Source organism: Diaphorina citri, unplaced genomic scaffold (assembly GCF_000475195.1).
Source record: "Diaphorina citri unplaced genomic scaffold, Diaci psyllid genome assembly version 1.1 scaffold2179, whole genome shotgun sequence".
Lineage (NCBI taxonomy): Eukaryota > Metazoa > Arthropoda > Insecta > Hemiptera > Psyllidae > Diaphorina > Diaphorina citri.
Genome location: NW_007379604.1, coordinates 180 through 9,516, shown reverse-complemented (window position 1 = coordinate 9,516; position 9,337 = coordinate 180). Strand labels below are relative to the sequence as shown.

Sequence of the window (9,337 nt, the reverse complement as noted above, 5' to 3'; positions counted from 1 at the left end):
CAGTCCATTGTGTTCGTAATAATCATAGTCTTCCAAGTGATATATCACATCTGTCTTCAGGGGATCCTTGGTAAAGGTTGCCCGATCCTTGATAAAGTCTACCCTTGATGTTTCATTGGGGATTGTTCTTCTTCTAACAGTTACTATTCCAAAGCTATAGAGATAGATGGGGAAACAGCAGTAATACAAGTAACAACAGTAGATGATCATGCAGATCCCACAGACGGCTTTATCTTCATCCATTGTCTGTGGGAGAGTTTATAATATTGGGCCTCCAACCTCTATGGTCTATGGTAGAGTATGGAAATGGGCAAGTTTTCTGTATGAAGTTGTGGACCTTGTGGAAATCTTCACGTGTTTAGATGTGTGAGTAATTGTGTATGTAAATTTATTAATTTTCCTCCACTCCTCACTGGAAATTTTGAAACTTTACACTGCTCAGTGACAGTTGCAGTAGTGGTCTGCTTTGATCATTTTCTGCTACTCTCTGAATTATTGAGTTTAGATGTGTGAGTAATTGTGTATGTAAATTTATTAATTTTCCTCCACTCCTCACTGGAAATTTTGAAACTTTACACTGCTCAGTGCCAGTTGCAGTAGTGGTCTGCTTTGATCATTTTCTGCTACTCTCTGAATAGCCAAATATCTGTTGCCGAGGCTGAAAGAAACCGTCAGTCATATTTATGAGGAACTGAGTAAAATATACATAGACCGAGATATTGAGTATGGGCAATTCAAATACATATTATGTATTTTATTTGACGTTTTCAACTACCTACATGATATCAATTCAGCTTAAATTACTGACGAGACGTTTCTCTTCCAGCATCACGGTTTATTCTTCTTCAACGTGAGTTTCAGGTAGCACAAGTTCTTGTGATAGGTTGGCGATTACATTCCGATTTGAATCAATAGTTGAATTGTCAAGTTTCTCGACACTTGAGTTTCTCATTTCATTGGATCCGTAATCGATTGATTCGATTTGGTTGTTTCCAGCAATCATCACATTATCCATTATATTGTCAACAGTTCCGTTGATAGGAACCACAGTAGCCTTTTCCCAGTGTGTGTCATTGCTACCATTTAACCACCTATCTCTTTCTTTTGTCCAGTCAGGAAATTCATCTATCGCTCCACTTCTCCGAGCTAAGTTGACCATGCCCATCCGATTATAATCATATTTTATATTGCATTTCTCACCTTGGTTTTTAAGTACGTAGGCCGGGGCGAAAACACATAGAAGGTAATACATGAGGACCATGCAGATGCACAGCGGGACGCGTATGTTTTTATTTTCAGCCATGAGAAATGCTGGAGTTTGCCTGAACAAAGCTTTGCGAGAAAGGTGAAGTTTTAAAAGTCAGGGATCTGCTTTAGAGGAATGTAATCCAACATGGAATTCCAGGAGATATACGAGCCCCAAAAGGTCAATCCAAAACTACAAAATGAACATAGGATTTGGCAGGCCTAAAGAATGGGACCTTGGATCTAGCAAGATGTAGGTGAACGTGTTGAAAGCCTTGGACTGCGTGAGTTTGTAAAGGAATTATGTACTTGTTTATTGGAGAATGCAAAGGCTCTGTAAAAAAATGTAAGAGGAGAGCAGCAACAGTGGAGGTACATCGAAATGCCTTAGCACGGATAATGTGAAATGTGTTTATCAAGTACGGAGAATTTGGAAGCACGTAGTGAACTATAGTTCAGTTTGGGGCATCATTCCTGTTTCTAATAATTTCTAGCCAAATATCCACCGTGTTACCGCAAAGGGAATAACGGAAAATTCAGATGTGAATATTGACTCTATTTTACTTAGATTGTAGATTTGCCCATAAAATCTTGCTCATCTCCTCTATCAGTGATTCAGTGAATCTGAGTGATTCTTTTTGAATCCCTATAAGCTTTCAGTTTCAGGGTTCAGGGATGTGTTTAAAGCTTTTGACAATCATCTATAGGTACACAGGTAATCACTAATCAGACGTTCAGTGTGTTATCATGTTGTTGTAGTGAATGTAGTGTCTTGCTTATTATCATGGAGAGTGAATTATCATAGAGTTAGCGTCGAGAGAAGACAGAAAACAGGGAAGACAAATCTCATGTTTGGTATACAATGACCCTTTCCAGATCTAATAATAATAATAATAATAATAATAATAATAATAAAAGAGTGGAGGTATCAATTACAGCATCCAATCCTCACTGCTGTAATTGAAGACTGAAAAATTAGATAATTGGTGGATGTGTCCATTTCACTATCCATTTCTCACTTCTGGAACTAGTGCAACTGAAGAATGAAAACTATAGAAAATTAGTGGATGTCCCAATTTCACCATCCATTTCTCACTGCTGTAACTGGAACAAGCAGGGCCCGTCCCTCCGTAGTTTATTCGATCATGGTTAAAGAATACCTTTGTACCTACCTAATTTGTTTAATATTCAGTTTGATTATAATAATAATAATAATAATAATAATAATGATAATAATAATAATAGTGCTTATTTGTACTGCTCGCATAGGACTGAAAAGTTCCTTTACTCCAGCAGTAGGCTACTACTATTATTGTGGTCAAATTCTCAAATTATTTTGAGGATAAAGTTCCATACATCGGCTGGGATTGAACCCACGCCCTCCTGTTTACCAGGCGAGCGTTTTGACCACTACACCACCGAGGCAGGACAAATGAGTAAGTCTCCCTCAGACACGGAGAGAAAGAGGAATGAGAGGGAGAGAACGTGAAAGTTAAAGTTTATTTCCTCATGTCTTTTGCTTAATGTTCTAAACATGATGTTCCCTAGCAGTATACGAGCTTTATCCCTATTGGTCGATCCATCCCCACTCTTCCACCCAACCCTCACCCCTATTTGTTCATACCCATTATCCCCCCCCCTCCCATTCTATGCATTTGTGATAATGTTACTGGTCCATATTATTAAGATCCTTATTGCTCTACAAGAATGTAAACTACCTAAAATTATTATGCCAAACTTTTAGTAATGTTCTTTCAACCCCCATCCCCTTGTTTTATATTTTTCTCCTCCTCCTCCTCCCAAGAAAGGCTCTCTTTTTCTCATCCATTCGTAGTTTCTCCTCTTTTTAACTTTTCTTCTTCTCTTTCCCATATCTTCTCTTCTTTCTCCCACTTTACCAAAGCCATAGACACAATATACATAGCTAGTTTCTTTATAAACCTTTTGTCTTACATAATATGTTCACATCCCTATACGGTCTTCTTCTACATCTCCTCTTTCTTCTCCTCCTCTTTGTCCTCGTCCTCCTCCTCCTCCTCCTCCTCCTCCTCCTCTTTCTTCTCCTCCTCTTTGTCCTCGTCCTCCTCCTCCTCCTCCTCTTTCTTCTCCTCCTCTTTGTCCTCGTCCTCCTCCTCCTCCTCTTTCTTCTCCTCCTCTTTGTCCTCGTCCTCCTCCTCCTCTTTCTTCTCCTTCTTCATCTCCTTTCTACACCTCCTCTTTCTCCTGCTTCTCCCTCTTTATCTTCTCCTCCTTCTCATTTGTTCGTTCTCGTGAGTTGTTGTTTGGTTTTTATTTGAGTTATATTCATGAGATGATTTTATTGTTGAAACTTTCGTATGTGTTGTGTATTGTGTGTGTGAGAGAGAGAGAGAGAGAGAGAGAGAGAGAAAGAGGAGGGAGAGAGAGAGAGAGAGAGCCGTTTTGTTTTAGCTCAGAAAGTATACAATGAAAGGGCGAGAGCGAGATCCATATTTCCATACAAAGAGAAAAGTTGAATTTCGTGAATAATACTTTTTTTTAGTGAAAATCTACATACGTTTGGTACCCTACCTTTGTACAATTGCACCCCGACCTAAATACCTACCTACCGTAGTGTAGCCCTCTGGCTAACTATCATACTTTTTGTACAGTATGTACCAGAAGTCCTATGCGGCACCCTTTTTTGAAACGGCCAGGAATTTTTGAATTCTGATCCACCCTAGGAGTTAGAAGTAGGAAGAAAAATAAAGTAAAAATGTGGGTTCTCTTTTGAATTTAAAAAGAAAAAAAAACATGTAAAAATGGCCATTTTTATCCAAAAAGTTCCACTCCCGGGGTTGAACCAGGTTTTTAATGCCAACACTGGAGAGACCATATCAACCATATGCCTAATCCATGTCTCAGGTCTATGGGGTTTAGAGGGGTTTTTCAACAGATTGAGTATGCCGGTTAATATCGACAAGAAAAGATAAATGGGGACCGTTTTTGAGCACGTAACTGACGTGACTCGACGTAAACCACACGTCACGTCACGTGACACAGGATGTCACGTCTCTTGGTACATACGTGGCTACGTGGTACATTTGGTACACACATAATGATGTTTTGTTCAGGGGTGTATTGTGAGATTTTCAAAACGGGTAGCTATGTAAACACATTTGCAGGCAGCCTGTTTAGAGTGTTTAGCTTGGAGGGTAGCACGTCTGCCTTGTAAGCGCTAGGTCGCGGGTTCGATTATACTAAACCAGTGCTTCTCAAAATTCATCTTTGTTGTTACCACCCAGGCACACTTTTCAAAACTCCAATGTTTCCGCGGAACACCCCGGGAAGAGTGAACATACTCGTAAATGTTGTTTTAATAGCGCCGCATGCCTTTTTTGTAATATGGTCTTTCGGTCTTTCTTTAATTTGGCCTTCGGTCTTTCTTTGTCTTATCGAAGTCATCGGCTGACTTTCTCCTACACCTACTGTCTTCTTTCTCTCTTCTCTTTCAGGACGATAAGACCTCAGCAGTTATACGGTTCTCTCTACCAAATCTCTTGAAAAATAAGTAGGGGGACTGAGAAAAAGAAAAAAACCCTAGAGTTCTAGAGAGGAAAACGTCCCTGAATTCCGGATTTTGTCTTATGTGTCCAGGGCGTGTTGTACCAGTGTCACGATTTCTTTACGATATTAATAATATTGGGGGTGAAATAACCCATGACGGACAATTGGACAAGACTTTACTCCTCCTCCTCCTCCTCCTTCTTCTTCTCCTCCTCCTTCTCTTCCTACCTCTCCTCCTCCTCCTTTCCCTCTGGCTCTTTCTTCCTTTTTACTTTTTCAGGCTTATCTTCTTCTCCCTATCTTCCTCCTTTTCTCCTGTATTTCTCCCTTCTTTTGTCTCACCTCACTCCTCTTTCTTCTCTCCACGATTTCTTTACGATATTAATAATATTGGGGGTGAAATAACCCATGACGGACAATTGGACAAGACTTTCCTCCTCCTCCTCCTCTTTTTCTTTCTCCCTCCTCCTCCTTCCCCTTTGGCTCTTTCTTCCTTTTTACTTTTTCAGGCTCATCTTCTTCTCCCTATCTTCCTCCTTTTCTCCTGTATTTCTCCCTTCTTTTGTCTCACCTAACTCCTCTTTCTTCCCTCCCTCTCTCTCTCTCTCTCTCTCTCTCTCTCCTAGTCCTTTTCTCTGTTTTACTCTCTCTCCATTTTGCCTGTCTTTCCTCCTCCTCATCCTCCTCCATTTTTTTTCTCTCTCTCTCTTCCATCTCCTCCTCCTCCTCCTCCTTTTCCTCTCTCTCTCCCTCCTCTCTCTCTTTCTCCCTCCTCTCTCTATCTCCTCCTCCTTTTCCTCTCTCTCTCTCTCTCTCTTTCCATCTCTCTCTCTCTCTCTCTCTCTCCTAGTCCTTTTCTCTGTTTTACTCTCTCTCCATTTTGCCTGTCTTTCCTCCTCCTCATCCTCCTCCATTTTCTCTTTCTCTCTTCCATCTCCTCCTCTTCCTTTTATTCTCCCCCTTCCCCCCTCCTCCTTTTCCTCTCTCTCACCATCTCTCTCTCTCTCTCTATCTTCTCCTCCTTTTCCTCTCTCTCTCTCTACCTCTCTTTCTCCCTCTGATGGACACTAGGCACGAAATTGTCATAAATTTTATTTCTTCCTCAGAAATTTATTTCTTCATTTTTTACAATATTTAGGGTGTGAGGGATCTACGGCCCTTTACCATCCTCGCCATTTTCTCCGAGAAATTTCTTGAAGCAATCGAACAGTCAATTTTTTAGAGCCTAGGATTTCAGTCAAATTTTGGTCACGCCCATGTAATTTGCCTGGTAAAATATTTAACCGAAAGATCCCAAAGTGTTTTTCTTAGCTTGGTATTAGGTAGGCATTGCAAAATAATAATAATAATAATAAAATAAAGGGCATTTTATTTAGGAACCAGCTTTCATAGGTGCCTTTTCTGTACTGACCGGGCTGAGAAAAATTGCCTACTAATGTTTGTAATGTCCATTTACCTATCTCGAATACTGCTGCAAATATTACCGACTTGGTGGGGAAGAGGGTGGGACAATATTGCCTGAAGACGCATTGCCTTATTGCTCGCTTACCTGGCCCTGTAGAATAACAGGGCACCATTGCTTAGCATACAGTCACATCGTAGAAAACATTATGAACATCATCTCTCTCTTTCTTACCCTTTCTTTTTTCCTGTCTTTTTCTCTTTCTTAGTCCTATCTTCTATGTAGGTACATGTCTTATGTCTTTCTCTTTCTCTCTCTCTCTGTCTTTCTTACCCTTTATTTTTTCCTGTCTTTCTCTCTTTCTACTCCTTCTTCCCATTCTCCTGTATTTTTCCTTTTCTTAGTCCCTATGTACAAGTCTTTCTCTTTTTCTTCCTCTCTCTCTTTTTCCCTCCTCTTTCTTACCCTTCCCTTTTTCCTGTCTTTTTCTCTTTGTTACTCCTATATCTTCTATGCACATGTCCTTCTGTTTCTCTTCTTCTTCTTTTTCTTTTCTTCATCTCTCTCTTTCTTACCCTTTCTTTTTTCCTGTCTTTTTCTCTTTCTTAGTCCTATCTTCTATGTAGGTACATGTCTTATGTCTTATGTCTTTCTCTTTCTCTCTCTCTCTCTCTCTCTCTCTCTCTCTCTCTCTGTCTCTCTCTCTCTCCGTCTTTCTTACCCTTTATTTTTTCCTTTCTCTCTTTCTACTCCTTCTTCCCATTCTCCTGTCTTTTTCCTTTTCTTAGTCCCTATGTACATGTCTTTCTCTTTTTCTTCCTCTTTCTCTCTCTCTCTCTCTTTCCCTCCTCTTTCTTACCCTTCCCTTTTTCCTGTCTTTTTCTCTTTCTTACTCCTATATCTTCTATGCACATGTCCTTCTGTTTCTCTTCTTCTTCTTTTTCTTCTTCTTCTTTAGTCTCAATATCTTCTATGAACACGTCTTTTTCTCCTCCTCTTCTTCTTTCTCTCTCTCTCCCTTCTCTCTCTCTCTCATAAAATCCGCCCCGGGCGGGAATCGAACCCGCGGCCTAGCGCTTACAAGGCAGACGCGCCACCAACCAAGCTAACTAGGCTGGCAAAGTGAACTGTGTTACTCGGAAAAATCCGTATTCCGCAAAGGTACTTAATGGAAAGTCGTGTGATGTCCACACCAGATTTTTCCCATCTGTGGTGACTTGGGTCTTGGGTTGTGACCCAAATGTCAGATTGACACATTCTAATTTTCGAGACCAAAATGGAATTACCAGACTGGGTACTGGCAAATCTTTTCTTTTTTACCCCGGAAATAGGGATCTGCTCAATATGAACTTCATAGGAGGGGGTAGGAAGGGTGTTCCGCCTCTATTTTTCAAATGTGCTATCATTTTTCTTTTCAAAACGCATTCCCCATTGTCAGATCTTGCTGTGACATTTTCCAATAAAAAATATTAAAAATAAATAAAATAGGAAAGTAAAAAACTTGCGCTTGCAATTTCTTTCTGTTTCTCTTCTTTGACTTTTTCCTCTACCTCTCTATTTTTCCTTCTCCTCCTCCTCCTCCTCCTTCTTCTTCTTCTTCTTCTTCTTCTTCTTTCTCTTCTCCTTCTTTTCATTCTTCTTCAGCTTCTTCTTTCTTCTCATTCAAGTTTCTTCCCAGTTTTTTTTTTTAATATGTTCTTCAAACATTTTTATTCCACTTTATTTTTGTGTGTCATACTTACGAGTATTTATCATTCTCCGTGTTGAAATAACTCTTCTTCTTCTTTAGTCTCAATATCTTCTATGAACACGTCTTTTTCTCCTCCTCTTCTTCTTTCTCTCTCTCTCCCTTCTCTCTCTCACACTCCCTCTCTCTCTCTCTCTCTCTCTATAGACGATGTGTCATGCATTTTTTCCATACCTAATATACGGTTACGAACGATAAGAAAAGAACTATGTATTCCTGACTGACAGAATTCTTTGAAAATCTAGGAATTCTAGGTCTCTAGGATTGAATTCTATCCGGAGTTAAACCTAACCGGCAAGCCCCCGGCCTAAAGCAACGCGTCCACACTCGATCGACACTCGTCGACTAAGTGTGGACGGAGCTTAACAGATGTCCCCAACACAAGATTTTTGTGGCAGAATGTCGTGTTAATTCTAATGGCCCATCATATTAATTCTAATGACCCAACATATTAATTCTAATAGCCACCCATTACTGCCTACTGGGGTCTAATTTTTCCTCGCCAGAATGGGGGAAAAGAAGTTCCAAGGAAAAACTTCAAGAGTTCCAAGGAAAAACTTTGAGCAAAAACTTCAGTTTTTATCATTATCTGTATGCTTTTTCTTACTTCTTCTTTATTCTTTTTCTTGCTGGAGTTTGCCTGAACAAAGCTTTGCGAGAAAGGTGAAGTTTTAAAAGTCAGGGATCTGCTTTAGAGGAATGTAATCCAACATATTACCCTTCTATTACCCATTTTTACTTTCTATTACCCTTACGTATTTCTATTACCCTTACGTATTTTTTTAATTTTTGATAAAGCCAAGAATCAACCAATCGAAATTCTGCATTTTAGACTTTTTATCCGGAGTTGATTCTTACATTTTTCAGATTTCAAAATAATTATTATTTTTGAAAATTATTACCTAACTAGGTTTTTTTTTATATTAAGGCTTGCTTTTTTATTATTTAAGGTTAATTTTTCACTGTTTGTTCACTCGTTCTCTCCTTAATATCTGACGCTTTTGGAGCAAGCCTTTTGCAGTGCTGTCCGACAGCGAAAATCCACAGATTTATTAAATTTCTGCCCCTTGGCCTCGTCGCAATTTTCATCCTTGGCCTTCACTGAGCTCCCCCCCCCCCTTATATCAGCCGAGATTTCCATCTAAATTAAACTTCGGGAAAAATTTTCATTTTGAAAAATGACTTTGAATTTGAACACAAAATTCCACACACGGCCTAGCCGCTTTAGGGTACAAATGAACTTTGAACGAAAAGGAAAATCTTTCTGAAAGAAGTGTTTAGTTTGGGGATTATTATTATTATTATTGTTATTATTATTATTTTGTGATTTGCCTTCTTTTTTTGTGAGCTACTCGATCTTATTTTAGGTACTTCCTATAAAAAATTATTTATCCGGTTTATCCCCCCCTCCTTTTTTT

At 39.4% G+C, this 9,337-nt stretch overlaps 1 protein-coding gene across 1 annotated transcript; it reads right to left on the bottom strand.

Annotated features, from left to right (window-relative positions):
* Nucleotides 1-709: 709 nt before the first annotated feature.
* Nucleotides 710-8,632, bottom strand: LOC108253576. The gene is made up of 2 exons (XM_017447795.2): nucleotides 8,560-8,632; nucleotides 710-1,322 (listed from the first exon to the last, which is right to left on the bottom strand). The coding sequence occupies exon 2, from the start codon at nucleotides 1,301-1,303 to the stop codon at nucleotides 836-838; it is 468 nt and encodes a 155-aa protein (XP_017303284.1). The 5' UTR covers nucleotides 1,304-1,322; nucleotides 8,560-8,632; the 3' UTR covers nucleotides 710-835.
* Between the last annotated feature and the right edge of the window lie 705 nt (nucleotides 8,633-9,337).

Excerpts from the sequence above, each read along its gene's own strand:
- LOC108253576 (XM_017447795.2), bottom strand. The coding sequence starts at position 1,303 with ATGGCTGAAAATAAAAACATACGCGTCCCGCTGTGCATCTGCATGGTC.